This window comes from Ursus americanus, chromosome 3 (genome assembly GCF_024610735.1).
Source record: "Ursus americanus isolate L20-20 chromosome 3, mUrsAme1.1.p, whole genome shotgun sequence".
NCBI lineage: Eukaryota > Metazoa > Chordata > Mammalia > Carnivora > Ursidae > Ursus > Ursus americanus.
In genome coordinates this window covers 63,304,800-63,331,884 of record NC_142129.1, presented here as the reverse complement: position 1 = coordinate 63,331,884, position 27,085 = coordinate 63,304,800, and the positions used below count along the sequence as shown (strand labels likewise).

At 37.6% G+C, this 27,085-nt stretch overlaps 1 protein-coding gene across 3 annotated transcripts in view; it reads left to right on the top strand.

Moving 5' to 3' along the window:
• NXPH1 (neurexophilin 1) overlaps positions 1-27,085 on the top strand; it is a 285,250-nt gene that overhangs the window by 218,321 nt on the left and 39,844 nt on the right. Inside the window, exon 1 of one of the 3 annotated variants that reach the window (XM_045793162.2) lies at positions 20,256-20,327. The exons of the other annotated variants lie outside the window; for them this stretch is intronic. Within the exon in view, the coding sequence (XP_045649118.2) occupies positions 20,295-20,327 (33 nt within the window). The 5' untranslated portion in view covers positions 20,256-20,294. Of the gene's footprint in view, positions 1-20,255; positions 20,328-27,085 lie in introns of those variants that run through there. 3 annotated transcript variants of the gene reach the window in all.

Genomic DNA, 27,085 nt, shown 5'->3' with positions numbered 1-27,085 from the left:
AAGATCCCACTATCTTTTTTACTGAATTTTGGACACCCAATATGATGCTCTCCTTCCATCCCTAAAACATTCTCTTTATCTCAGTTCTCAGTTTTTTTCACTGTTTCTCTTCTTTTCGTCTGCTGGAGGAAGACAAGGCTAATCCCATTCCATCTCCTCCCTCCAGGACTTCTCTCTTTTATTTTTCTCTCCACTGTCTCCTCTCATACTGTTAGGACCAAGAAAACCTCCTTCCCTGGTGACCCTAGGACACCTGCCCTCTTTCTTTCTGCCTTTCATTGCTAAACCTGTGAAAAGAGTACATTTACTTCACAGACACCTTAACTGCTCACTCTGTAATCTCTTGCAATTGGTTATCTACCACTGCCCATTTGAAATTGCTTCTCCCTTGCCTTGACAGGCATTTACTGTATTCTTTCTGTTTTTTTAAAGTGATATCTATTCGTTGTAGAAACTTGAAAAGATATAAAAAAGAGAAAAAACAACAACAACCCCTTTAATCATTCTCCAGAGATGGATGTAATCACAGCTAATATTTGGTAACATTTCATCTTATATGTTAACAATAAATTTTAGTTTTTATCTGTAGTTATGTATTGGAGCCTATGGATGTAGAGGTGTTTATAGATATATGTAATATGTGTGAGCATATATTCATACATTCATGTACACTATGATATATAGAGAAAATATATATACTGTTGTGAAATTGTCTCAATATTAGTAGATATTATGTGTTTTGCATATCTCTGTAGCATGAAACTTTCTCAGCTCATTTATTATTTGAAAATGCGATTTTAAATGGTTGTTTAGTATTTTGTCTGTACTGTAGCTTCAGGGCTCAATCTTTGGTTGTTAGGCATTTAGGATGTTTTTCATTATAAACAAGTACTGGAATTGCTCTCTTCAGAGTTAGCAGTGACTGCTAGTCATCCAACGCACTGACATCTGGCATTTGGAATGGCTGTTCCATCTTCTGAGAGGAACTTCCTTCTGCCTTTGATCTTTCTTTCACTCTGACTTTTCATTCCTCTCGCTCTCTCTAAATGTAGGTGGTCCTCAAGGCAGTGTCCTCGGCTCTCTTATTTTAATAGGCTCTTCTCCAGAAAATTCACTTTTCTCAAATCTACATTTTCAGTCTTGAAATCTCTCACAAGTTCTATCACCTCTTTTCTTACTAAAAATTTCTACCTAACACCAGTGTTCAAAACCAAATTGGGCTTATTTAAGCTCATATAAGATTGAACTTCACTAACCCAAATTCAGGACTTTATATGATCTCCAGATTTCTTTTGTTGAATTGGCCAATGCAGAGCTTCTCATGTAAACCCATTCCGATATCTGAGCCCTTTCTTTTTCCGCCTTTCCTTTCCACTGAGATTCGTCCTTCCTGGTTTCAGTTGAACATTACTTCTATTCACTTTACCTTTAGGCTGCCTGACGTCCTCATTAAAAATAAATAAATAAAGTAGTCTCAGAAATGAAAGTCACTGATAAAACAGGGTCGGATATGTAATATATCACAATATAAAAGCATTTGTACAACCTTTTGATACTTGAAGTACCTGTATCATAGAAGAGTTTTCTTTTTCAACATAGGAGGATGGAGACAGGGAAGGCTTTGTTCCTATTTCTCCAAGGATTTCTGACCTGTAAGATCATTTACTGTGTCCACCCCTCCTGGGATTGCTTTCTGATCCTTGAGATCAATATATAGTGTGCTAGTTGTCGCCAAACTGTTGGCATCTCTGACATAGGTCTGACCTTCCTGTGATGTGCCCATTTCCCTGAATCATCATCATGCTCTTTAATAAGAAATCCCTAAAAACGTGAGCCTACCATGGTCTACGGACAAAGTCAAGTCAGGCACTCCAGGTGTGTGTCATTTGGCTCTAATAAAGAGTGTACATGTTTTAGATCCCTCATTATAATAGCAAAAATATTTCTGTGCAAATGTTAAATAAATAGCATCTACTATTTATGTGTGTTGTGTTACTTAAACAGTGTGATTTCTATGTCAGAAAGAAAAAAATTGGGAGAGCTATTATAGGAAAGTACTTTCATGTGGAGAAGACCATATGTTTGACTAAGGATTTTATCATATTAAGCACCTAGCTGTCTTCAGCCATTGAAGCTTTCTTGGACAGATATGTGCCTGAGTATTCTGAGAGCACTTTTCTGATTGCCAATATGAAGTTTGGCTTCAGGGACTATCTCTCATATATTTGCCAGAAAGAATGAAAATACCAATGCTTTCCCTCAGTTTCAGGGAGAAAAACATTTTAGAGCATTGGAATGTGGGACTGTGGAAGGTTGTATAATTACCTCCCATTAAGGCCTTTAAAAACAGAATGGCTATTTATATTCCTGGAGTTCTTAATGAATCTCTTCTCTACAGTGAAGGAATGATTCTGTGATGTCACTCTAGGTCATTCTAGGTCTCATTTTGAATAGTTCTAATGTCTTAGATAAATTTGGTTCAGAAAAGCACTCCTGTTCAGGAAAATGGGTCTGGTACTGGCTCTATCATAAGGTTATTGCATAAATCTTAATTTCACCAATTTTGGAGAGGGTGTTTAAGGATAAAAGAAATAATAAATAAATGTTCTGTTGCCTCTTTAGAAAAGAATTTGGAAGAGAAATTCAAAATTGTCTTGTCCAATTGCTTCCCAATCTCTGTACAGCTCAGCTGTTGTGATGGTTGAGGCAATTAGTAAAAGAGGTTTGTATTTTAAGGAAATAAAAACTGAAGACCGAAGCCAGGGAAGAAGCATTGTTTCATAGAGGTGACCTAAGTCACCAACTTTATGTGGGAAGATGTGACACCACCATTATGTGCTAACTGCTGTGGGTTACAAGAGGGGTCTTTTTTCTCTTTCCAACATTGAGGAGTTTGTTCCTTTCGTGTCCCATGGTCCTCTCTGCTATCTCTTTCCGTGTTACTTTTCCGAGCCCCACTGTCGGTTCTTTCCTCTGTGTGCTGTTAAGGGAAGAGGCAGGTGGCAGAGTAAAAAGTGCATGGATTCGGTGGTATCAGACTGACTCGGGTTTATGTCTTGCTTTGCCACTGAGCACAGGGATTTCCTTTGTCAAGTTACAATTACTCCTATGAAAACCCTAGAATAATTTTCACCTCTTAAAGTTGGTACAAAAAATGAGATGATATCTGGAAAACACCTCAGAATAGTTGCTGACACACAATGAATGCTCAATAATTATTAGGCATTATTGTTCTATTTTCATATGTTGTGTCAGAATATTACTGCCAATTTGAACATAATTATTTTAAGCCTGATAAAAGGGACTCAAATTAGCTATCGAAAAAGGAATACATGATAAATAAAAGCAAAAGATATTTGAGAGAGATAGCCAAAAATAGAAAGAAACAAGCATTATTAATATAGTTTCAACTGAGATACATGTTTTAGAACAAATAAATACAATAACACTGAGTTCTCAAATATAGTTTGATGCCTCCGTTAATCAGTAAATCTTCCTGAGTTGGGGGCCACCATGGAGAAAAATCTTTTGGATATATTCTTAAAAATGCAAATGTAGGTTGAAGTTGTATGTTTGTTTGTAAAAGCCAAGTATTGGTTTTGCAGGTGTGTTTTCCAAGTTAGGGAATCTGGGTAGCATGTGGGTAAGACCATGAGTCCTGGAGCTGAGTGTCAGGGTTTGTAGTCCAGGTTCCTCAGTTAGTAGCTGTATTACTGTGAGCAAGCTACCCAACTGGTTTGTACTTCATGCTTTCATGTATAAATTTGGGATTATAATCGTTCCATGAAATATAGTTTGTATGTATGCATGCTTGATAATTAACTGAGTTAATACATGTAAAGGGATTTTAGCAGTGCTTGGCAAAAAATAAGTATTCTATATTTTTTAGGTGTTGTTATTGTTAGAATTATTTTATGGCTAATGTTGATTAAACATTGAATATCTTTAAAGATTAGAAAAGGCCACTATTTGAGCCTAAAATAAGGAGATTAATATTATCAGTACTTTATTCATTGACAAAGATATTATAGAGAACTATAGTTGGGAGAGCTACTCCATATGAGAGAGTAAGAATCTATCCGTATTGGGGTCATGCCTAAACTTAAAAAAAATTTTTTTCAAGGAGGTATAAATCTATTGTGAAAACATGAATCACACTTTTATTTTGTTGTAAGATGTAACTCTAAGTCCTTGGCATGCCCACACACACACACACACACACATACACACTCAATTCAATCCTTTCTGCAGATTGCAAGGCAGATATTAGTATTTCTATTGTACAAATGGGAAAACTGGAGACTGGAAAGATTTTGTGACTTGCCTAAGACACACACTGAGTGCGTGGGGGAATATCTTGATTCTTCATTGTGTCACTTTGTGTCTCTAAATTTATATTCGTTTCCCGAGAGGATTGCTGTTATGCCACCCTGCGGACCTTTTCTCTATTTTGTTACGTTCAGAAAATGTATCATATTTAAAAAGAAAGTTCATTCTTGTAAGTCAATCTCTATTAAGAAACAAGGGTACATTCAGATGGAGAGCCACTGAAGGTCTGAGGCTTGACAAGCAAAGCTTTGGAAGCAGAAAGAGAAGTAAACTCACTCTAAAGGAATTCAGGGCTCTGGGCATTCAAAAAGGCAGAAGGCCAGAGATGAGAGGCACATGAGAAACTGATCAGTAGACAAACTGGTAAAATGTGACCATAGTGACAGGGAGGTGGGATTGTAACTGTGTTAATGAAGCAGGTTCTTGTCAATTTGGGGTGAATCATGCTGACAGCCAGCAGCATGCACCAAAGAGTAAATCATGCTCTCTGGAGGCCTATCACAGAAGGGATGCAGCTAATGAGATTCCATGCATCACTCTGATGAGGTATGAACCAATGCTCATCAGGAACAACTGACCTAGAAACTGATGCCAGTATTTCAAGGGGTATCTTACAGCCAAGCCCCTACCAGTATTTTCAGCTCCAGATGAAATATGTGATTTTTCTAAGCCAACTTAGTGACAGAGCAGCCTGACTTTTTTCCTGCCATTGCTGACAGTGTTCTTTGGGCATGGTGTGCTTGGGTAAGTCCTAAAATAGAATAAAGCAAAGGTAGGCTAAATCTTCCTGGTCTTGGGTGTAGGGGAGGAAATAGGAACTCTGGAGTCAGAGACCTAGATTCAAATTCCAGCTCTTCCATTTGGTTGTTGTAAAATTGGGTAAATTACTTACTCTCTTGCTAAGTTTTCTTCATCCTTAATATGGGACTGAGATACTTACTTCAAAATGCCTAAGATGACAAAGGCAATAGCCTGACGTACAACATGTATTTAATAAATTTTGGTTCTACCAGGCCCGTTCTAGTTAGGGACAAGAATCAATAGATAGTATGCTGTCTTTTCCTGATTATAACTTCCTCACAATTCTTGCTCCTTTCTTAGAGTTTAAGATTCATTCATTCATTCAGCAATCAGTTGTTGATATAGGGTTATAGATGGGGAATACAGCCTCTGCTTCCATGTTGCTCACTGATCACTGCAGAACTAATGAATGACTTCAATACAGCGTGATGAGTACAGGATGCTAAGTGAGCACTTGGGCATGTGAGGGTGATGGGTCATCTGTGAAGCCTTCTGAAGTATGACTATGAGTTATCCAGCTAAAGGAGGGTGAGGGTAGTGTATATTCCCTAAAAAGGGGATCAAATACAAAGATATGAAAGACTTACGTAGACAACCACGGATGGGTCTCTTTCCTATATCTTAAAGGTCATTAATAAGGTTTAATGGCTTCCAGTAAATCAGTCAATTCAACTCTTGTCAAGGACACACATTCCCATCTAATCTCTATTTTGTCACTCATTGCCTCCCACTCTTGGCTCCATCTACTTCTGATTATCAAAAGATTTCCGTGCAGCTTGGCTGTGTAAACTAACCAAGCTCTAGGGCTGGGCCTTACAATTGCAGGCACAGTCTTAGATGTTTTTCTAATCAGTTTAACAATTTAACTATTGTGGTCAGTGTTGCACTGAAACAGATTTTTAACTAACATCTGTGCTAGTTAAAAAAATACATGTGTAAAGTTTTATTGGATATTAACATTTCAAAGCAGTTGCTTCTTACTTCGCATTCGGCCTTGAGAAAGAGTGTTTGTAGATTGAATAACCAAAAAGGATTATGACTCTGTTAAAATGCATGTTATCCTAAGCTTCTGTTGTGTTATAGCACAAAAGAACTAGCTTAAAACATTGTTTGAGTTTCGTTCAAAATATTCCATCAGAACAAAGGACAGAGTTCTGGACCTCTATACTTTAGTTGGAGTGTGTGAGCTAAAATATGTAGCAATAAACTAAAGTCATTTGCAGAGTGATCCACCTGAGAGCCCCAAATCAGTCTTCACCTACTCACTTGTGATTTTTATTTTAGCTAAGAAAAAAAAAATGTTGGAAAAGACTTTTGGACAAAAAGATCTTTTTTTGTGTGTGTGTATTACTGGAATACAATAGTTTTCTTTAAAATATTGCTTTGGCTTTCTTTTGCTTAAGTACAGGGAGATGCATGATATATAGAGGAAATTCTGAATATATTCATTTACATTACTAGAAAATAATTGATGGCTGGTGACTCAAGATTTCAAAGGGTTGCTTATTTATCTACATAGAACTTGGCTGTGTCTATTGGTCAGTTGCTTAACTGGGTACAAGAATGGCAATTTCAACAAATCTAATACTTCATGACATGGGACTTAAGGCCAGAAGCAAACCTGTAGTTTTATACTCTGTTGTTTCAAATCTCATTATTTATCAAAAACTGGACAAAAGCCAAACAATGTGGTTACAGGGGGAAAAAAGTAAACAAAAATGTTTACTTATTATTCTTAAGTATAAGGGTCAATGTAGAAAAGCTAACCCTGGTGTAAATGTATGTTCTTGAACAAATATTGGATGTTTATATTTTGTTTATTTCAGGAGCCTCATTTAACTTTTAGTCTCTGAAAGGGTGTTACAGGTTGAACGTGGTATTCATATGCGGTGTCCTGACCGATCAGAGTTATCTTGACAACAGAGAGCAGTAAATTTTTAGATGTACATTATTTTTCCTAATCTGGTGTTGAGACTTAATGAAACTAAGAGAACAATTAGGAAGGGTCAATTTTTTGAAAAAACTCCATAGGCTACATTTAACCACATTGATGATGGCAGGATTAGGGGACAAAACTAAAACTAAACATTTCCTAAAGTTATTATATTTCTGTCAAATTTTTTGACTCTTGAGAGAGTAAATGTCTTAGTTGGATTCCATTTAATAGAAGGTTATCAGAGTGTTAATATGGACACTGCACAGATTTTTAAGATAAGATGTTAAAAGACATTTAGAAGTACATTTAAGAAATGGCAGACCAAAGAGAAAGTGCTAGTTTGTTCATAGGAACAGTAGATATTAGATGAATTATTTGCTAAGACATTTGCAGGGAAAAGCAGGGGACAGATGCCAGCAACAGACTTGAAGTTCCCCAGAGAGGAAAAGACCTACGATAGCACAAAACCAGATGATCAAGGTATTAGAATGTGAAGTCTGACAAAAGCTCCAGGCCATATGGAGACCGTCCCATAATTGTGAAATGGAAAAAGGAAGAGATAAACCTATCTCCCCATCCTTGGTTTCCAAAGAAACAAGACCTCACATTGAAAGTGCTCAAATATATTTAATTTGGAACAAGAAAATCAAAGATAAATTTAGCTATGAAAACAAGATAATTTGTAATGATAATAAAACCATGCATGTTTCCAGGCAGTAAATTAATTAAGGTTTATTCAAAACTTATAAAATGAATTGGTAAAATGGACTCTCAGTCCAGTTTATTATGTCATCAATGTGATTATAGTACCAATCAGTTGCCCAAAAAATTAGTGCAGAACAGATATAGTTTATATTAGGTTATAAAAAGTAATTCTTAGCATCAGAAAATACAAGCATCTCTATTTTATATGGCTCTAATGAAAAATGAAGAATAAGTAGGAGAGTAAGTGGAAGTATGATGGAACCAGGGGAAATTTCTGAGATCCTCTGTTGAACAGGAGGAAGAAATTTATCCTTATTTCAAATACTCTCTACAGTAGGTGATTTCCTAAGTTTCTTAGATTGCTGGTACTGTTGTCTAGTAGCCCAAGGCAACACAGGACTCACCAGGTTATGGATGCATAAGAAAGTTATGCTGGCATTAACACCAAAAGCTCAGTGAAACCCACCACTGGCTGCTTGATCTAATTGCCGATATCTGTCACATCCCTCCCCCTAGGAGAGAAACGTTTCCTTTTCCTGTATTCTGCTTTGGACCTTCGATTTTGCCTTTTGCTTCTCTGAGATACCCTCCCATGTTCCAGAATATCTCCAGGAGTCTGTGGGAGTTTCTCATAAGTGGTCTCTGCTTTTCATTGTGGTTTTTCTGCAGTTGCATCTGAACTGCCCCTGGCTGTTGCTTACTGAAGCCTGCACTGGAGCTGCTTGCACCAGTGGGCAGACCTGCTCATGTTCAGGGACAGGGATGGCCCCTGGATTGCCATCTCTCTCTCTCTCTCTCTCTCTCTCTCTCTCTCTCTCTTTAATGTCTTACTGCTCTCATCCCACTGCTAGGGCTGAATCACAGACTCTCACAGGTTCCATGGGGCCTCCTGCTGGGTAGTGGGTCACATTGCACTGGTTGCTGCCTCCTCCATTTGCAGCTGCGTACTGTCATCGCTGCCTCCAGGTTTGTGGTCTGCACATGAACCACTTGTAATAAATAATTTTCTCGTTTTGTCGTTGTCATTTTCTTTATTTATTTAGAATAGCCCCACAGCTGAGTTGCTGGGACTCTAGTATTACATCTATTTCTTTCTTACAGTCCTCTCCTCCTTTAATTTGGTTCATCTTTCTAGATTTATCTTTGCTTTACTCAACTCACCATGATATTGCAGTTTCCCCTAACATGTTAAGAAATATTTACATTTCAGTGTATTTCACTATAATTTTCACCTTTGTAGACTAGACAAATATATTTTCAAGGTACCAAAGTACTAGAAATCTTTATGAAATAGAACCTGCATTTTATTTATCTGTGTATCTCATATATTGGCCAGAATTTTATCTTAAATTGTGTTGACCAGAATTTTATCTTAATCAGTTTAATGTGTTTAATTGAGAAACAGTTATCAGGTAAGGTAAGAAACACTTGTTATTAAAGTCTTATTTTCAGGGGCGCCTGGGTAGCGCAGTCGTTAGGCGTCTGCCTTCGGCTCAGGGCGTGATCCCGGCGTTCCGGGATCGAGTCCCACATCAGGTTCCTCCACTGGGAGCCTGCTTCTTCCTCTCCCACTCCCCTGCTGTGTTCCCTCTCTCGCTGGCTGTCTCTCTGTCACGTAAATAAATAAAATCTTTAAAAAAAAATAAAAATAAAGTACTATTTTCAGTTTTCTCTCTTAATTTTTATTTGTCATAAATTAATTCTTATTATTTTTGCTGTGAGTTGAAAGTCCTTTGGTTAAAATAAATATATATTTGATTAGGTGCATCAGAATTGGGTGAAGAATTGTTTCTTTGTGGACATAATCATGCTGTATTTGTTACAGTCTCTTCATTAAGATTTAAGCTAATTTGGCTATTTAAAAATCTATTATTTTTTCAGACATGGGGTTGTAATCATTCATGGTTTGGTTACAATCATTAGCCTGAGAAATCTTTCATTCAGTGCCATTTCTGGGTTTGTCTATCTATGTTGGTAACTGTACAAAAGAAGTTAAATTCAGTTCAGACATTTCATGCATAAGGTCCTATGACAGGTACTGGGGATTTGGAGATGTATTAAACATGATAAGGATACGCAGGTGGTGGAGGGGGCAGAGAAGGAGAGTTTGTTCAGATGGAGGGAATGGCATGTTCAGAGAACATCGTGAGTGAAAAATACATGGGCTGTGTGATGTCAGGTGTTACAGAAAGTTACAGAAATAGGGAGTTTGTTCCTACAAACAGTATAATCTAGAATTGTCGATTGTATTGCACAAACCAAGTCTCATGTCTTATAGATGATTTTTCCAAATGATTCAAGAGCAAATTCTAGGTAGTCATAGATGCTTAAGTAAAACTCATTTGATGACAGGAAAGCATTTTAAGGGGCGCCTGGGTGGCGCAGTCGTTAAGCGTCTGCCTTCGGCTCAGGGCGTGATCCCGGCGTTATGGGATCGAGCCCCACATCAGGCTCCTCTGCTATGAACCTGCTTCTTCCTCTCCCAATCCCCCTGCTTGGGTTCCCTCTCTCGCTGGCTGTCTCTATCTCTGTCAACTAAATAAATAAAATCTTTAAAAAAAAAAAAAGGAAAGCATTTTAAAACCAAACAAAAACAAAAATACGTTCCTGGTAGAATTAGGAAGATGGTGTAGGTACATTTCAAAAAGTGAAGTACTTTGTCAAGAGACTTAGTGGTGACTGAGGAAATTGTAGAATTATCATGCAATAATCAAAGCGGGGAATTCACATAATACCAGAGATCGTTGTAAGAGTTATTGATATGAATGTAACACCTGGAGCTGCCACTGTTAATGATGTAGCTTCAGTTGAAAATACCTGCTATCAGCATCTTGTATAAGCAAAGAAGTGCTAAAACAGCTCCCACATAATCCATGAGGGAAATTTCTATTAATGGAATGTTAGTGCTGGGAAAGGATCACAGTGATCTCAAGCTATCAGAAACCTTATGAATATTTCAACTGGGACTGCCTTAAGAGAGTATCTATCTAGTTCAATCCCTTGTTCTACAGATAAGTATACTAGGATTCAGAGAGGTAAAGTGGGTTGCTTAGAGGCACACAGCTAGTTAGTAACAGAGATGGCTCTAATGTATAGTGCTTGTCTTATAGATTTTGCTCTCCCTGTCTGTCCCTTTATACTAGCAAACAAAACAAAACAAAACAAAACAAAACAAAACAAAACAAAACAAAACAAAACAAAACCCTCTTTCTGTACTCTGAACACTTCTGAATTTTCCATACATTGCAATTCTGACACAAAGTACCTGGAGTTAGCACAGGCTCCACAGGCTAAGAGTTCAGTCTTACAAGACCAACCCCCATGTCAGATGCCAGTTGCAAGCCCCAGATTGTCGCCTGTACTTCTAATCAACAAGCTGTGAATCAGGAGTTTGTATAATCCCCTCTTCAGCCTTGTTAATTTGCTAGAATGGCTCATAGAATTTAGGAAAAGTGCTATCCTTACTGTTTTTGGTTTACTAAAAGGGATACAACTCAGGAACAGCCATGTGGTAGAGAAACATAGGACAAGGTATAGGAAAGGGGTTCAGAGCTTCCATGCTCTCTCCCGAAATCCTCCATGTGTTTATCAACCTGGTAGCTTTCTGAATCTCTTTGTTCAGGGATTTTGTGGCGATTCCGTTACATAGACAGGATTGATTAAATCATCGGCCATTGGTGATGGGCAGGCCCTTTCCTGTCCTGGGGAGTCTGGGAGGTGCTAAAGGTTCCAACACTCTAATCATTTGGTTGGTTTCTCTGGCAACCAGCCTTCACCCTCCAAAAGTCACCTCATTAATATAGACTCAGGTATTGTTGAAAAAGACTTGCTATGAATAACAGAAGACTCCTATCACCTCTATCATTCAGGAAATACCAAGCGTATGAGGAGCTCTGTGCCAGGAGCCAGGGATGAAGAAAAAGTATATATTTCTTATTGTATCACGTATTAGTTAGATAAATAGGTATTTGTGGGAGAATTAAGTGGCCTACTTTCAGAGTAATAATTAATAATAATAATAATACAGTCCTTTTAGGTTTGCTATCTTTCTATCATATCATACCACCTTTTGTGAATAAATGCATATTTTTTGATCAAGATGATAATATGATCCAGAAATACCAAATTTCAACTGGAATTGATTAATATTTCTTTGTTGAAAATTAAGTGATTTTGAGATATTTTAAGATAACTTTACCAGTGATGTGAATTGCTTTAGCTTCCCAGAAATCAAAGGGACCTTATATTTGTTGTAATGTATACCTGTGACATATGTTTTAATATGACATTTAATAAAACTACTCAGAGTGGGGAAAGCTCATCAGGCTGGGTAGTGTCATTGTCCTCATCTCCACTGGATCAGCAGACCATGAGTCTCCATGACTAGACAGTAAGGTCACAGGACTTCTGAGAGGGATGTGGCTTGTGAAGGGCAATTACATGAGGTGAGGCATTTCTTCAGTATTAACAGTCATATCTAAGGATTTTAATTTCATAATGTAAAATGAATGGAAACATGCAATCTTAATTATCTTACTAGGTTAAGAAGTTTGTGATTGTTAATTCAGGGAGGTTGCAATCCTTGAGAAACATCAGTACTGTGTCAGGCTGGGTCCTAGATGGTTTGGAGACATTCTCTGATCCACCTCACCCACTTTGGGTCAATCTCCTACTCCTGGGAGGCTGGAGTAGCTCATCTAGGTATATGCTTCATTCATTGCAGTGAGACTGGTAGAAGCTATGTGTCTTTTCTGGAAACCTGAAAGTTGATATCCCAAACCAGGAAAAGTCCTGGAGATGATTATCAGGAGCCAGAGGGAAGAAGCAGGAGGAGGAGAGTGGGAGTCATGGGTGAATAAGCCAGCAGCAGGGTTATCTCGATGAGTCGTGGGGTAAAGGTAGTGATCACCTTCAGCCGTAGAGGGTGAGACTACCTCACTGAAAGGGCAGCAAGGGGCAGAACAGGTAATGAGGGTGGAGTGTGGTTGCCTAGGATCCTGGGGAGAGGCAGAGGTCAGAGTCTAAGGCCTAAACCAAACACAGGGACATTAAAATTCACTTAGATACATGGGGTGGGCATGTGAGAATGCGCTGCTCCCAGCCAGGGTGGCTGGTGCAACGAGAGCAAAATCTCAGTGGAAATGCACAAGTGGGAAGAGAATTCAGATTTCTGTAAGAGGTGCGGGTCTTTGAAGTAGCAATTCCCTAACCTAACTTTGCATCAGAATCTCCTCGGGATCAGGTTTCTAGGTTGGTGGTTAGGAGATGCATTCTAACTTTATCAGTTTTAGCTGAGATCAGGAATCCATGTTTTTATTTATTTATTTTTAAGGTTTTATTAATTTATTTTAGAGAGAGAGAGAGAGAGAGAGAGTGTGAGTGGGGGGAGGGGCAGAGAGAAAGGGAGAGAGAGAATCCCAAGCAGACTTTGTGTCCAGGAGAGCCCGACGTGGGGCTCGATCCCAAGACCCTGAGATCTATACCTGAGCCGAAATCAAGAGTCAGATGTTTAACTGACTGAGCCACCCAGGCACCCCAGAATCTGTGTTTTTAAAAGAATCCTGTAAGATTCTGATATACAACTGGATTTGGGGTTGCATTCCTCTGGAAATTCTTTACAGTACTAGCAGAGTGATTCAATGATTATATTTCAATGTTTAATAAAGACTTTGGAATACTTATAAGAGATTACCTTCACTTTAGCAAATGTCTTTAGTCTGTATAAGAGAGCATAAAAATAAGAGGCAAGACTTTCCTCTCCTACTCTTATGCTCTTATTCCATTGGAAAAAAATTTGCATTTGAAATACGTCAGTGGGATCAACATACAGATACAAAATTGAAACATAGTCTTATGCCCCGGTGCTTAATGGAAATGAGTACCCACAGACTAGACTCTGGACAGGAATAAATAGAAGTATTGACCAGTAGTCAGAAGAAATCGTAGCATTTATAAAGGATGAGTGATGCCTCTTCAAAATGTAGCACAAAATATGCCATTTGATGGAATGCACACACTATTAACCTTTTTATAGTTCAAGTCATTAGAATGTGATGTTGAATATTTTCAGACATCAGAAAAGATGGATTTACCATGAGGCAGCTTGTTAGAGCAAAAAGAGCTCTTGATTTCAATTCAAGGAATCTGGGCTCTACTCCTCATTCAGCTACCGGCCCCATGTCCCTGAAGAAAGGAGTGGGACTGCATGTCCAAAGTTTCCCAAGATCTAATATTCTATGATATTTGTCATTATAATTTAGGATTCTTAGACAGAAATAGGTCAGATGACTGCAATATTATAGTAGTTGGCAGAAAAAAGAAATGCATCAATATGGCTTATATTCTTCCAGTAAGAGGCTACAACTAACAAGATCATTTCTGGATTTGCCTTTTATATTCCCTAAATCCTTAAAGCTCTTTTAATTAGAAAAAAAAGTGACAACCTGTTTTTTCCTGGCTCCTTGATCTCTTTTTCTTTCTATAGACCATCCTAACTTGTCATTCATTCACTCATTCATTTAACAAGTATTTATTGACATGTGTGCAAGGCACTGTGATATTTAGTATGAAAAATCTACTCCAAAGGAATTTAAAGATTAATAGAGATAATGAGAAATACACAGTGTTCCAGAAAAGAAGAAACACTGTGGTAGAAAATAATGATTATCCTGAGAATTCAGCTAAGTGAGCTTATTTCTATTGTGATTGCTATTTATAGAGATGGCATGTGAGTGACATCCTAAAGTTCAGATAGGGTTTGGAAGTAGAAATTTGGTGGGGAGCAGGCTTCCAAGTACAGAGAGATGAAAGAACTGGATCATGTTTAGAGAACAGTGAACAGTTTAGCTTGGTGTAACAGACATGTGAAGGAGATCCCTGGGAAATGAGCTGAACACATGGGCTGGATTAGTAATGGTGAAGTGCCTCTAGTGAGGCTCACTGTTTGACTTTTCAGGAAGCGGTTTCCTACAGATCAGGCCATTTCTGGGCTTGTTAATTTCTTATTTCTGCTTAGGACACCTTTGCCATTAGCTGTGATCACCACTATAGTGTGTCTATGTTTCCTCACACACGGACTCATTTTCAGGAAGACATTTGACTGGTATCCTGGCTTTGAAACATGGCCTTTGATATGTAAGACTGGGATGCCAAAGGTTAGGTTCAGTCGTTCTACTTTTTTGACTGTTTTCTCTCAGACTGTACTCTGATTTTATTAATTCTTAATCCTATCCCTTCAGTATGTCTCAAGATGGTTTGTATGTTGGAAAAAGAGACTGCTGCTCACAATACAAGAGAAAATCTAGGCTTCCTAGTAGGAAACACTAGAGATCCTAGGTGTTCGGAGCTTCGTTTTTTTGTCTTACTAACAACCTAGCATACTTACAGTTCTGTGACTGTGTGAAGAGATTGCATGTGTTTGAAGAAGTTTCACTTTAAAGAACAAATCAGACCTAATCATTAGTTATATTCTAATGCTTACTTTTGTCACCGTGAGAAGAAAATTCCAAATCACTTCTTTCAATATCCAGTGTCTCCTATGCTGTTTATTATATTCCTCTGGAACCATTTTGCCTACCTCTTTGAAAGCTATTAATTTTGTCCACTCAGTGACATTTGAATCTTCCATGAAATGTATTTGCTATGTTGTTTAAATATCTTCCAACAAAAATAATAAGTGGATTTGATTTGGAGTGTAGGTAGTCTAGAATGTGAGTTTTAAAAGACTCAAATTCACTATGTTGCTTTGTCTAACAGTATTAAGTGTATTTGGGGTTTCTTCTGTGCGGTACTGAAGGGGGGAACTTTATCATCTCGTTCCTTATCCTTCTCTCTTGTCTTTTCCCTCTCTGGCCAGTGGCCCTGGGTTTTCTCCCAGGAGCAGTTTTTGCCTGTTTCTTCAAATCCTGTGCTTTGGTAATGCTCCATTAAACTCATTCACAAAAAGGTTTAATAAACTGATAACTCTCAGTGGGTTTCCTTTATCAAGCGTATTTACTTTTAACAGCTTATTTTATTCTAAACTGAAGGAGTTATTTTTTATTGGGTATGTTAGAGGTAGTGAGGCATTCCTGGCTTCTTAAAATAAATAATGCACCCTTTACCCTCTCCCATCTCAACCAAGAAGAGCCATTGTTTAATTCAGTATTTGTTTAGGTACTTCTAAAGTTCCTTGTTAGGTATTATGTTAAGTTTAGTGCATACACTTGATATTTTATGCCTACAAGCTTCCTGCTTCTAGTTTGCATTTAGAATATGTTTCATTCCTCAAGTGTTTGGTGTTTTCTACTTACATCTAATGAAAATTCTGTGCTGCTGTCAAAATTCGGAAAGCACAGTTATCATTCACTGTGGTAGGTCAGGAAAATTTAAATTGGATTTGTACTCTTCAAAATCATAGTCTGTTTAGGCATAAGCAAATTACATGCAAATAATGTAGAAAATATCAGGTGTATTTGTTACACTTGGATGTGACCTTTGGGAAAATAATATTAGAAAAGTGCCTGGCTTTATCGTAGGACCACTGGAAAGATCTGACAGAATAGGTGGTCATCTGCACATAGAAAAACTATAATTTCTTTATGCCATTGCTCATATGAGAATTAGAGTCCTGCTCTGATAAGTAAGTAAGAGGAAAACCGAAGAATGTTAGCTGCATGAATGTGCTGATGGCAAAGGGACAAGTGGCATTACCTGACTTTAGTGTTTAAACTCATTTCTCTCATTGGTTTGCCTTTAGTGTTAATCTTGTTAAATCAAAGAAGAGAAGAGAATTATGGGAACACTGCTGTGTCAGGAATACCACATGTAGCTCAAAACAAGATTCCTTCAAATCAGCTTATTTTTATGATAAACTTGAACTTATGTCATTCACGTCATTATTGTACTTATGGCCGATAATGCCACACTTTATCCTGACTTACATGTTATGGTAAACACATTATGCTGATTTTGCTGCATATAAGAAGTTGTTTGAATGAGAAAAAACAGGCAAGAACTTGCACTATTTGGCAAGGTATTCCATGAAGACAAAGTAAATCACTATCAAAATGATATGGTTTGGGAAGTGCTAAGTAAAAGTCTCTCCAGCTCAAAAAAGAGCCCCCCTCTTTGACTTAAAGTTATACTATATGTTAAAATATCCCTCACGCTAGTGATCATTCAGGTAGATTACACAGTATGTGATCCATTAGTGCTCAGGTGCTGAGGATACCATACAGGTAAACTATGAAGAGGTAGGTCTGGGTGATGGTGTTGGTCTGGATTTTAGAGGATTGAGCACTGCCAGAGTGAGCCAGTAGAGGTGCCAATAGAGGTATTTATGTAGCCAGGGGAAAAACAAGGAGAAAAGGACTCCAAGGAAGAGGAGATGGGGAGATGGGGAATCCAAATTTCATCAAATCTTTTCATATCAAGGGAGATTAATTTTACATCTAGTGTTATTCATTTCATCATTTGATTTTAACTTGTTAAAAGTCACCGTGAAGACATTTGGTTGGGAAAAATGATGTATTGAAACATCATTTTAGCTTCATTTTTCTAACCATAGAAACATGGTTCTTGTTTCTGTCAAATTTATGTCTCTTGGCATTTTCCCTCAAAATGCATGGACACAGAATCAGAGAGAAATGAGTTTAAATACTGGCATTTCTTCTTAGGAGCAGAGTGACCTTGGGCAAGTGAAATAACTGCACTGACCATCCATTTCTTCTTTGTGAAATAGAAACAATAACCTTGATGACATTTTTGAGGAGAAATATGGTGATATCTGTATCTCATCTGGTCGAGTGCTGGCACATGGTGAATGTTCAGTATTAGCTAGTATCATTATTATGGGTACAGATACCTCTCTGCTGACACATTCTGACAATTCTTTCTTTCTGGAAGTAAGCCTATTGGTCAGGTTTAACACACATAAATGAAATTTCATTTCTCTACAACTATGAAATTGGAATCATTGTTGTCTTTTTTCTCCAAATGGTACAAGTATATGAGTAGTTGATTTGATGTCAAATAAGTGGGTTAAGAGAATCTTAGCCTAACTTTTTTTATGTCAAGAAATTTAAAGATTCTATGTTTGAAAACTGATGTGGCTCTTTTACTCATTATGAAATGCACACTATGACTTGTTTCTTCCTGGCATCTTGGATAGGGACCCTTGCTTACTTTGGCATAGTTCTATGTGTAAAAGAGTATCTTCAAAATATAGAGCATACTAAGCTGATAGATTCTCTGGGATCTGACATTTTTAAAATGGAGAAAACTCATTATTCAGAAACTTGAAAATAGAAATATAAACTTTTTAATAATATTAACATAATTAATAACCCTAATGTAAGCCTAATGATTCATTATATGTCATAAATTCCTTTGCATTTCTTATGGATAACTCAACATTTTTAGTAAGTGTGGTCTCTTCTATTATGTATCTCAGTAAATGTGATTCTCATTTTTTTGCGATTAACACAGTATTACCACAATATCCTAGGTTGTTGTTTCCACTATTATGTCCTCCTCTCCTTATCCAAACTCATCTGTTTAGATCCAAAGTTTCCCAACAGAACTGGAAAGTATAGTTAAAGGTCGTTAAGTCCTTGGTCTGGGCACAGCAGGCGAAAGTATGATAGAAAGTATATGATGTTTGAGCTTAGTGCGTTGCGTTCAAATTGGATAAATGGATTCTTTTTTTTTGAGAGAGAGAGAGAGTGGGGGAGGGTCAGAGGAAGAAAATCTTCAAGCAGACTCCCCACTGAGCATGGAGCCCGACGTGGGGCCAGTCCCATGACCCATGAGATCATGACCTGGGCCAAAACCAAGAGTCAGATGCCCAACTGACTGATCCACCCAGGCCTTACTTTAAGACTTTGGCACTCATCAAGAGATAAGTCATTCTTATAATGGAAGGAACCCATGCTAGAGAAGGGGAAATATAGGTCCTGTTCTTATCCAGCTCCTCATCTGACAGTCTTATTGAGAAACCAACTTGAAATTGCACATAGATTTTCCTTGTTAGGACACAGCTAACAGCCAAGATTTCAATGTATCAGAATGTAATCAATAAATATTGCAGAACTGGATTATTGCTTCAGGCACATCCTTCTAAAGAAGCTCTTGTCTGCTGTATTGTCACATTTTAAAATTGACATCAGTTAATATTTCAAGGTACTTTTTTTCCCCCCATGGCCTTTCTTTTGACTTCTCCTAGTGCTTTCCCCAGTTAGCGTAGTACCTAATTCATACTGTTCACTTTTTTCAAAAGTATTCATTGAATAAGTATATGTTTGTATATCACTGGAATTATAAAGAGCTTATTGAATCCTTCATTATCTAATCTAGGAAGGGAGTACATAGCTTGATTAACTTGATACAGGAGAATAACCCAGAGCTTTCAGAATCAGGGGCACCCAGATTTGAATCTCTTCTATCATGTACTAGCTGGAAAAATAAAGTAGCTTCTCTGAGCCTTAATTTTTTTTTCCAAGTAAAATCCATGTGCTTTCTATCACGTAGGATTTCTGTGTAGATGAAGAGAGAGAAAAAAATTCTCCCGGTCAGCTTCTTAGAGGAAAATACAGGGTACGCTGTAATGGGAAAATGAGAGTATTTTACAAGGTTAAAGGATATCTACAAGGTCTTATGAAGCATCCTGGGACTAGCAACGGGGGAGCCATTGCTATACCTGGGTCTGAAGGAACAAGGAGAGTGAAGAGTTTGCAGAACCCAGAAATAGTGCTCTGCTGTAGGAGAGAGGCATCTGGAGCTGTGGCCTGTGGCAGAGGGATATAGCTAGACCATAGCCAGGCAGGGAGTGAGATCAGGGAACAAATATCCTGACTTCTCTTTATTCCCACTCTCCCATTTCCTGCTAGTACCTCTGATTAGCCAAGTCCATTCAGAAGGAACACACTAATACAGGTTAGTTCATACCGGTCTGCTCTGGGCAACAGAGTAGGATAGAAAGAAACATCTTTCTCTCTCTCCCTCTCCCCTCTCTCTCTCTTTTGATCTATGGATCCATCATGAACATAGTGCTTGCTACATAACACACAGGGTAACCATATAATTTACTGCCTAAATTGCAAAATTTTTGAGAGCAAAAAGGGACAATACTGTTAATAATTACACTGGGACAACAGGCATAGAACAGATTTATGCCAGGCAAATCAGGGTTTATTGTCACCTTACTAACAGAGCATAATAAGCTTAGGTAAATGTGAATTTTCTTCCCTACCTTTAATTCTTTTTTCAGATTCTTTCCTCCTGTTATAGAGTAATGCAGGTATTTTGAGAAAGAAGATTGGATTATTTTAATAAAGCAATCTAGACTCATCTCCCTGTGGCAGGCTTTCCAAAGTTGGTAATTATTACTGAGTCCCTTGCTAAAATCTGCCAGAAGAATGAGAAGGATTTAGGTTATTTTTTAAACCTAAAACCTGATTATCTTGTTTAGTAGTTTCTCCCAGCTTAGAAACCTTGTTTGAACACTAAAGACAGTAGATGCAACAGAGAGTCTATTACTCAATAAATGGAATATACATACAATGCACAGGGGAATTTGGTGAGTTATTTAGTCTTCTCTGGCACAGCTTTGCTGTCTTACTTATATCTTAAAATCAATTATTGTACATGTTGGTTGCTTTGATTTGGAAGACACCTGTGATTAATATTTTTAGAAGGAGTAAATATTGGTGATTGAACAGGAGTAGTTTTCAATGTCATTATATATAACACAGAACAAGAAACGGGAGAATACTAATGAATGCAGGGAATTAAGTAGATCAACAAACATTTCAGCATATGCTGGTAGGTACATATAAGTTCAGACAAAAATAATTTTAGTTAAACCAAGAAGTGCCAATATGATCAAATATGATGGAGTGGATTTGGAACAAAAAAAAAACCTCTTATTGTGAAAATTGTATGTGGTTTACCTTCTATATGCTGGAATTTTTGACAACGTATTTGGGAAATAAATAACCTTGGCTATTTCTGCTTATCGATATTTCACCTTTTATACTTGTGTTTTTACTGCCCTATATGTGACAGCTGTGTCAACATTAGTGGCCTGATGCTTCCCTTTGAGGTTTCCTGGGGTAATCTGCAGCCTGGGCTTGAACCCACTTCTGGTGCTGTTGCTCCTGGCTTTCTGACTTTCTTGAAAACATTACCTTTTCCCAGCTTGGATGAGTCTCTGTTCTCAAGCTCTTGCATTGCTTCTTTGCCATGCATCCGTATTTGAATAAGGTTTCCTCAAGGAGTGACTTATTCCTTTTCTCCAGAGACTTCTTTTTAGTTAACAATTGGGAGAGTCACTTGACCGTGACTCTAATGGATTGGGGTGACATCTGGCTCATTCAGCCCTAGTGTTTTTCCAACCCTATTGGAGAATAGGGTATACTCCTTAAGGAAAATGCCTCCTAACTTTTCATTAAGTTTTTTTTTTTAATTAAACAAACATTTTATTGGTAAGCAAATACTCAGTCTTGTCGTTTAACCTGTTCTGTGCCATCAATGAAGTCTTAACTCTCTAGAGTTAAGGTGTTCTGGCCTTGCATTATATGAAATTGTTCAACTGGAGGCACATACAACAACATTCTAGAGGCAGGATTTTGTATCCTATAATTGATATCATGTTATCAGAAACTTCCTAAACCAAGGTTGGTCACAGCCTTGGTGGAGGGCCAAGCCTAAATTACAGGCCTCGCTAGTTTTTTATGATATGTTTATGCAAGGGTTTATAGTTTCTGTGAGTTCTTTCTGGAACTTTTTTGAGGTCACCCCCACAAAATATAACCAAGGAATTTTCACAACTTGACCATACTTTTTAAAATCATATGTAATTATAAGAAAAAGATCTTTGCTGCCAAATACACATTTTTAACTTGCAAAGTAGACGTTAAAATTTTTTTTATCCACTATGATTATCATATAAAGGTAAAGCAAAAATTCATAAATAAATTGGTTGACTAATTTATTTATTTGTTCACCAAATGCTTTCTGAGTCCTATTACATATCAGTGTTCTTCTAGACACAAGGGGTACAATGGCGAGTAAGATGGGCATATTCTCTAATCTGGTGTAGTTTACATTTTTAGTAGGGGAGACAGGCAGTAAACAACTACAAAACAGGTAAATAAATAAGCCAACAGAAAGTAGCAATGCTATGTCAAGATAACTATGCTTGAGTAACAGAGTGGGTGCTCTTCAGGTTAAGGATGGTCTTTTAGAGGAGGTTACTTTCAAATCTAGGTTTGAGTGACAAGATGCATCAGCAAAGCAAAGATCTGGGGACATACCATTTCAATAAACCGGAATAGTAAGCCCACAGGCCCCGAGGCCAGGACTAGGCTGGCACATTCCAGGCACTGGAGGAAGGGCAGGGGAGCTAGAGTAGGAAAGAAGGAGAGTATGAGAAGTTGTTAGGAAGGGCTTGTAATGTCCTGTTGGTGATTGTAAGCCAGTAAGAGGAGTTCAGATTTTATGCTAAGTTGCTATGGAATATAAGGGAGGGAGTTACATAAGAGAGTGACATGGGGCACCTGGGTGGCTCAGTCGTTAAGCATCTGCCTTCAGTTCAGGGCATGATCCTGGCGTTCTGGGATCGAGCCCGCATCAGGCTCCTCTGCTGGGAGCCTGCTTCTTCCTCTCCCACTCCCCCTGCTTGTGTTCCCTCTCTCACTGGCTGTCTCTCTCTATGTCAAATAAATAAATAAAATCTTAAAAAAAAAAAGAGAGAGAGTGACATGATCTGAGGAGCATATTTTAAAAATACTCTGGCTGCTGGGTAGAGAATTAACCACCATAAGGAAGCAAGAGTGGAAGCCTGGAGACCACTGAAAAGTTATTGTGCCACCAATGAGAGATGGCAGTGGCTTGCACTAGGGTGCTGGTGACAGGGATGGAGGGAAGTAGGTGGAATGGAGAAAAGTCTTGTTTTGTGGTATTTGCCTTTAGAATATAGTCTACATGAATATAATAGTCAATGACTAGCTTCAGAAGATTGTTTCTTTCTGATTATTAGAACAAGACTTCCAAAACCAACCAACCAAACAAACAAACAAGACTTCCTAGGAAAGAGCTCAAGAAGGGTTTATATGTGCCTTTGCTATACAACCTCATCCTTCCTTAGTTTTCTTGGCCTCTCATCTAGAATACTGCCACTTGAACTTTCTCATATAATACTGTAGGAAAATCCCCCATAGTTACCTCTCAGTGTGCTCCTGTTGAAGGAGTGCTTTATGTTAGCCTGACTCCCTGCATCATTTGTGTGCACGTGTAGTTCATAGATTTTCATGCTGTTTGGACAAGAATGATGATAACCTCTCAGGCCAAGTTGAAAGGAGGACAAGTATGGCAGAAGGGATGCTGGGGGCATAAGTTGCTTTGGAGGATGAGATGACCCATGCTTAATGAATTGGATAGGAGAGAAGGGGATTTGAACAAACCACCCTTGGACAAAACAGAGCCTGTCAGTGATGTGAGGGATAAGTCACTGAAGCTCCTTACCAGTAAGCTAAGGTTTCCAACAAGCCTAGGTCAGGCATCTCGATTAAATATTTAGAAGGAGCTCTGAGAAAAGAATGAGATGGGGGTGGGGGAGGCAAGTGAGAGGCAAGGAGAGAAAAGTTTAGAGCAGAAATGGAGCTTAGCAAAGTCAAAGCAAGAAGAGGGGAAGAGTTCCATTTCCCAGTCTCCTCAAAAACAAGCAAGCAAACAAACAGCAACAAAAAACCCCAAATTAAAGCCAACGAAACAAAACCTGTTTCTGAACAAAAGTCAGTCAACATTTTGGTAGAAAAAACACTGGCTTTAGAGTTCAGGCAGGCCTGAGTTTGAGTCCACATTCCGTATTATATGTGAGTCTGCAAACAGGACACTGTCTCTGAGTCTGAGGTTCCACATTTTAAAATGGAAATGTAATGCTGAAACCAGAGTGACCTTGGAAGAAATTTAATGAGCTGGCACATTGTTTGAATCCAAGTCCTGACTTTTTTATCTAGGTGTCTTTGGCAAGAAAGTTAACCTTTTTAATGTTGGTTTTCTTATCTAAAAAAAGGGACTAATGACCGTGTCACAGATTGTTGTCTAACATATTATCACTACTTTACTTTATTGTTGGAGTTTTTATTGTTTAAAAGCTTGACCCAAAGCAAACCATGGATAAATATTATTTTTTTTCTGCTATTTTCTTTCCTTCAACTCTTGTATCTCATTATCACTCTTCCTCCATCACAGAAAATCTTTTTCTTCCTGCAGTTTTCAAGTTTTAGTCTTCAAGTTTGCATAAATGAGTATATGGCTGTTTTAAGCTATTTTTCTCCCGAGATAAATGCATGACTTCTTTCCCTGTGTTTGGAATAATTATTAATAATTTCCCTGTTTTCTCTCAAAAGTGTGCCAGTTTGGACAACGAAATACATGGTCACCCCTCTTATGGTTCCTGTTACTCATGAAATCATTCAATATGTAATGGAAAATACATACCTTTGGAAAACTCAGTGCTCTATGAAAGAAGGTTCAAGTCAAGATTAAGTTTGTAAAAACGATTTATTGAAAAAAGCAGTGTCTTGTTTACCAAATACATAATGAATCTACCAGCAAGCCCTGATTAATGGGGACCCTCATGATGGCTTGTCACTCCTGGAACATTTTGGGGTAAACCAAATGTACTCCTGTAGGTCATTTCCTCAAGCTGCAGGTTATGAAAATGCCCATGCTGTTGAAAAACCGTGACTCCACTCTCTCCCAAGCATAGGTGTAGGGTTGTCTCTGTGATCAGGTGCCATTACACGCACATGGGGGAAGTTTGAATTGTCCTTTGTCATCCATGCCATGGGAGCTTGTCAAAGAACCACAGCTTTCTTTGGGAAAACAAGCTTTATATGTCCCAAAAGAAAATAAAGCAGGATGGTGCTGCGGGAACTACTGGATGACATTTTTTGGGATGGTCATTTTTTTTTCAACCTGAAATATAGTGGAGAAAAAAGCTTTTTTAAAAACTTTAGTCTGGACCTAGCCCTAGCACCATGTCAAATTGGAGAAACCATGAAACTGAATCCTTAATATTTCATTCCTACTTAAACAAGTTATAGTAACACTTGTCTATTTTCTTCATAGGGTGATATTTGATTCATAATTTGATTATTGCACATTGCATCAAGAAAAAAAAGTAGAGGAGTTCATAATGTTATAATTGATCAATGTAAGACACTTCTAAAATTCACCTCACTCTCATCCATATGCCAACCCATACCTCACCACAGTGTAACTAGAAACTCATATAAAGCAGTCACACAAACTAGTCTCTGCCTTCAGGTAGCTTGCTAACTTCTTAGAGATATACACATGAAAAAAAGTTGAAGAAAGTGAGAATACAGTATAAAATAAGTGCTAAATTAAGTTAAAAATGAATACTTTAAGACAGGATTTGGGATTGTGTTGATTATTCAGTCTACTTGGCAAAGCAAATCTCTGAATACGTTACTACTTTAAAACCAAGTATTAGAGGGCTTAAACTTTTTAAAGTATTGGATATAATTTTGGATGTCTGGCAGAACTAGGCTATCAACTTTTATTAAAACAATTTCTTCTAGAAAAAACATGAAATATTCATTGCTAATATTTAAACCAAACTTCCTTTTATATTAAATCTAGAATTAGAATAGGATACTTTTAATTTTTGTAACAGTAGGTGCATTATTCTATAACAATAATAGCTGCAATTTAAGGGCTTGGTGGCTGCTACGTCTGTGGTGTAAACTGTCTCATGTTATCTTCCCAGTCTTCTTAAGAGCCACGTATTATTATCTCTAAATCACAGATGATGAAACTGAGGTCAGTGCTTTGGTCAAAGTCACACTGTTAGAGGTTGATAGCAATAGTTTTCAATGCCAGGCTTTGTTCTTACTGTATTACAGAATGCAGTTTGTGGAACAAGATTATTATTGTGATGATGTTTTCTTTCTAGATGTCATCATTGCTTTGGTGGAAGTTACAATTTACTGCTGATCTAAATGCTTGTTGAACACCTATTTATTCTTACTTATCAGATTGTCATCATCAGATTTAACCACTTTGCTAGTTGATGACCCTTACCTCTTAGTTTCCTTAAGACTAGGTAGATGTGAGACCACTTTGGCATTCTTTGCTAATGAATTTTGGGCATGTGTTGTACTGGTCTTCTAGCTTGACCTCTAATATGCCAAGTATTTGGTGCCACCACTGACAGGAAGTAGCAGCACTCAGAGCTTTTCTGTAACAGGAAAAAAAAAAAAGCCCTCACAAATCTAAGATTCAGAGCAATGGAAATTACCCAACATATAGGAAACTTTGCTTATCTCTCTGGTGATATTTTAAAAATAGAGCATTAAAAAGGAGCCTAAATTAAAATCTCCATTCTCAACTGTTTGCTCTAATTATTGTTCATGGAATCATTCCTTTGCTTCTTAATTTTGTTTTTTACATCAGTGTACTCCTTAAAACTGGGGAGAATAACATCATATATCAGGGGATTTAGAATCACAGTGCTTAGCAATTGCTAAAATCATGAAGTTTCACAGAATTTTTGTTTTATATTAAAAATTCATGTAAGTGGTATACTCTAATTCATTACATATTCTTATCTATTTTTATATAAATGTATTGTTTTAAATTACTTTCACACAAAACTGATATTTCAGGAAGATATGCCACATTTTCCAGTGGTTTGAGCTATTTGGCAAACAAACTCATGTTTTCTGGTGATGCACATCCTATAGTTTGAAAATCATAAAGTTAAGGAATTTTCTTCAGGAAATCTGTTTGGAATACTGAACTACTCATTAATTTATGCATTTAGCAGATTTTTTTTTCAGTGTTCACTCTGATTAATGACTATTCAAGCATTGTGTACAGACTTGTGGCTAATTTCATCAAGGTCCTTGCTTTCTTGGTGCCCCCTTTGGTATTAAATAATAATAATAAATAAATAACCAAGTAAACTAAAAAATGTCACATATTGATCAATTCTGTGATTAAAATAAAGAAAGATATAGTGAGACAGAGTAAGTGGCATTTCTTTAGACCTGGTAAGTCAAGAAAGATCTCTCTGGGGGTGTGACATTTTAAATGACACCTGTATGATAAGAGGAAGCCAGCCATACAAATATATGTTGTACTAATTTCCAGGCATATAGTTCCATGATAGAGCAAAAGTCCTAGGGTAGGAATGAGCGTGACTTGTTCTTTTACCAGAAAGAAGGCCAGTGGCATGAAGAGCAAGAGGAAGAGAGGTGAATGGTGAGGCTAGGCGATTAGCTTGTCAAAGTCCTTGTAGAC